Raw genomic sequence first — 3,630 nt, 5'->3', positions numbered from 1 at the left:
ACTGATGATCTGTTATAGATGATTTCGGTTAGGGCAATTCTGATCCTGAAGAAAAAATATACTTTATGCACCCACACAATTGAGGTCCCAGCCTATAAACATAAGGAAAAGACCTTGGACGATTATCAGTTTATTAAAAGTAAATGCCACCTGAATGAGCCCTTTTGGCAGTTATGTTGGCATGATATCCTTTTATTCATCCAAACACTATGCTTTAACATTTTAAACTACAAGGCAGTGAGGATAAAATGAGAGCATAAAATTGAAATTACTTTCTAAACTAGTGTCATTCAAATATCAGATATTAGTAGCAGCAATAGCTGTATGGCAATCATAAACTAAAAATCAGTATGATATCTATAAGGAAAAAAAAAAACCCATCACATCGGTGATACAGAGTATGAGAACCTAGTCAGTCACTTCAGGGGGACAAATGATCTCTATAATTCATCTACTTAGCCAAAAACACAATGTTTGAGGAATCAGATATTCACTTCAATTGTTGCCCTAAGGACATGAATCAAGCACTATTGAGTATGAGGCAGATAGTGTCCAAACCATTAGTGGAGTTAAATGAATTCATTTGAACACATTTCCATCATCAATTATCCGTTATCGCAAACAGTCTGCCACGAAAACTTTTTTCTGTCTGTACTATTTTCATTCTTGGGGCTATAAACCCAGCAAAATAACCTAAATAATCTTTGGTTTCAAATTTTGATATTTTACTTTCATAGAAACCAATGGGCTTTTCTATTTCCAAGTCCTTGGGCCTTTCTTAAGACCCAACCAGCAACATACACTCTTGTAACATAGAGAAACTTCAAGGACTCAGCCTGCTTTCAGTTCCTGTCACCACTCACTGGCCTGTTAGACAACGAAACTACATTTTAAAATATGTTGGGGTTCTTCTCTGCCCTTTCCACCAAACAAAAAACAACACCTAAATGCAGAGTGGGGCAATCTCCTCAATTTTCCACTTCCTTGTTGTCTCTGAGATAACATATAGGCCATTTTCAGATTAAAGGCTTTAATCACTATGGAGAATGAGATAACAAAAATAATGGGTTACAAAGTTTATCTACTCCTATGAAGTTTTCAATGCAGTTCCTGACTCCCTTTTAAGATGATAAATGTAAATGAATTAGGCTTCTGTAGTTAACTTTTACTATCCACTTTCATACTTTTATTTGATAAGAGTCAAGTTTACCAAACTATTTTCTTACGTTCTATCCTATTACTGACATCTTCATATATACACTCTTATTCTGCCAAAAGGTAGTAAAATAGGCCCTTCCTATAGGTGGTATAACAGATGCAATCCATGCAGTAGGGAAAAAAAAGTTTCCTCTCAACTCTCATAAGCATTCTGCATTTCTGGGCTTTCTAGATTGGATAATACGAATTCAAAGAAGCTTCTGTCTCACATATAGCCATCTTAGATAGTTGCTTACTGCTTACCTTAAAACAAGAAGCTCGATACAGTAGTTGCACGACATGACCAATACTTGTTTTTGACGCCTGAGGAAATCTTGGTTCTAGTCTTTGCACAACAAAAAGTACCAGAACTTTCCTTGAGAGGGCAGAACCATCTTCTAGTGCCAGCAATACCAGCTTCAAGGCCTCTTCTTGCATAGCTAGAAATATTAATGGAACATGAGTTCATGATAAATGAGGAACCCTGCAGATTATGTCTGCATATTGTCTGCAAGATGTCTGTTATAGGCATCTTTGGGTATTAGTTTATGGTAGTCCATTACCCACAATCTGTAATTAGCACAAAAAGAGGACATCACATATACACAAATACAGTTTATTTAAAAAGCATTCAAGCAAAAGAAAATATACCTCTACTAAATAACCAATTAGAGTACAAGTCAACAGAACTTAAATATCTTCTGTAGGTATCTAATGGTAAATTAGATGATAATGGTAAGCTAAAAAAAGGCATTTATAAAACATACAGAACTACTCTAACAATAGCATGCAAAGGACACACAGTAGGTGTATAATAAATAATTTTATGCATGAGAATATTATTTTGCCTATTAGAACTATTTTGTATATAATTTTAAAATGATATTAGCCTCTGAATGCAATACCCAAACGAGGTATTAATTTCATTTATGTTGTTTGACAGCCAGGGACATATTATAAACTGAATGTAATCATGAGGGAACATCAGATAAACTTAAAGTAAGAAATATTCTATAAAATAAACAGACTGTATTCTTTAAGAACTATCAATGTCATGAAAGACAAAGGCTAAAAAATGGTTCCAGATTAAAGAAGACTAAAAGAAGACATGACAAATAAATACAATGAGTGATCTTATACTGGATGTATATACTAGAAGTAAATAAATGCTATTAAGATATTTTTGGAACAATTGACAAAATTGGAGTATGAACTACAGATTGTAATACTTTATTGTATAAATGTTAAATTTTAAAACTTTGATTAATGTACTGTTGTTACATAAGAGAGTATCCTTGTTTTTAGGAAACACATTGAAGTAGTAAGGTTAAAGGAGCAGAGAGAGAAAGAAAGAATAATTAACAAATATGGCAAAATATCAGAAATGTGTTTAAAGAGTATTCAGGGAATTCTCTGCGTTATTCTTGCAACTTTTCAGTAAATTTGAAATTATTTCAAAATTAAAAGTTAACGACACCTGGTTATCAATCAAAACAATGGAATTGAAGAGCTGAGAGATCATCTAAATTCAAAATCCCTTTTTCTAAGTTAGGCTATTGAGGCCCAGAGAAGTTAAGTGACTACACCACATAACAAACCTAGTTAGCAGCATCACTGGAGCTAGAACTAAGGATTTTTTTACAAAAAATTGAGGTAAAATTCAATTGACCATTTTAAAGTGTACAATTCAGAGGCATTTAGTATATTCACAGTGTTTTACAACCATCAACTCTATCTAGTTCTAAGACATTTTTGTCACACCAAACGAAACCCCATAGCCATTAAGCAGTCATTCTGCGTACCCAATATCCATAGCCACCTGGCAACCAATAGTCTGGTGTCTGGTTTCTTTCATTTAACATAGTATTTTCCAAGTTCATCCGCATGCAGGATGTATTAGTACTTCATTCCTTTATATGGCTGAATAATAGTCTAACTATGGATATGCCACATTTTGTTTATCAGTTGATGGAAATGTGGATTATTTTCAAATTTTGACTATTATGAATAATGCTGTTATTATAAACATTCATGTGTAAATATTAGTTTGAATACCTGTTTTCTATTCTTTTGGGTATATACCTAGGAATGAAACTGTTGGGTCATATGGTAATTCTGTTTAACTTTTCTGAGACACTGTCAAATTGTTTTCCACAGCAGTACACCATTTTATAGGCCCACATTCTCTACATCCTCATCAACACTTGTTATTTTCCATTTTTAAAAATTATGGCTAACCGAGTGAGTGTGAACTGGTTTCTCACTGTGGTCTTGCTTTGTATTTCTCTAATAACTACAGACATACAGCATCTTTTCACGTGCTTGTTGTGTCATCTGTGTCTCTTCTTCTGAGAAATGTCTATTCAAGTTCCTTGCCTATTTTTAAATTGGGTTGTCTTTTTATTGAGTTGTAGAACAAAGGAGATTTGATAC

General features: G+C 33.5%; 1 protein-coding gene across 1 annotated transcript in view; it reads right to left on the bottom strand.

Moving 5' to 3' along the window:
- RC3H2 (ring finger and CCCH-type domains 2) overlaps window positions 1-3,630 on the bottom strand; it is a 45,776-nt gene that overhangs the window by 26,415 nt on the left and 15,731 nt on the right. Inside the window, exon 4 of the mRNA XM_012664377.1 lies at window positions 1,462-1,637. Within this exon, the coding sequence (XP_012519831.1) occupies window positions 1,462-1,637 (176 nt within the window). The remainder of the gene's footprint in view (window positions 1-1,461; window positions 1,638-3,630) is intronic.

The sequence above is a fragment of the Propithecus coquereli genome, unplaced genomic scaffold (assembly GCF_000956105.1).
Source record: "Propithecus coquereli isolate 6110/MARCELLA unplaced genomic scaffold, Pcoq_1.0 Scaffold89, whole genome shotgun sequence".
Lineage (NCBI taxonomy): Eukaryota > Metazoa > Chordata > Mammalia > Primates > Indriidae > Propithecus > Propithecus coquereli.
The sequence above is the reverse complement of the archived record's forward strand: the minus strand, read 5'-3'. Positions and strand labels throughout refer to the sequence as shown.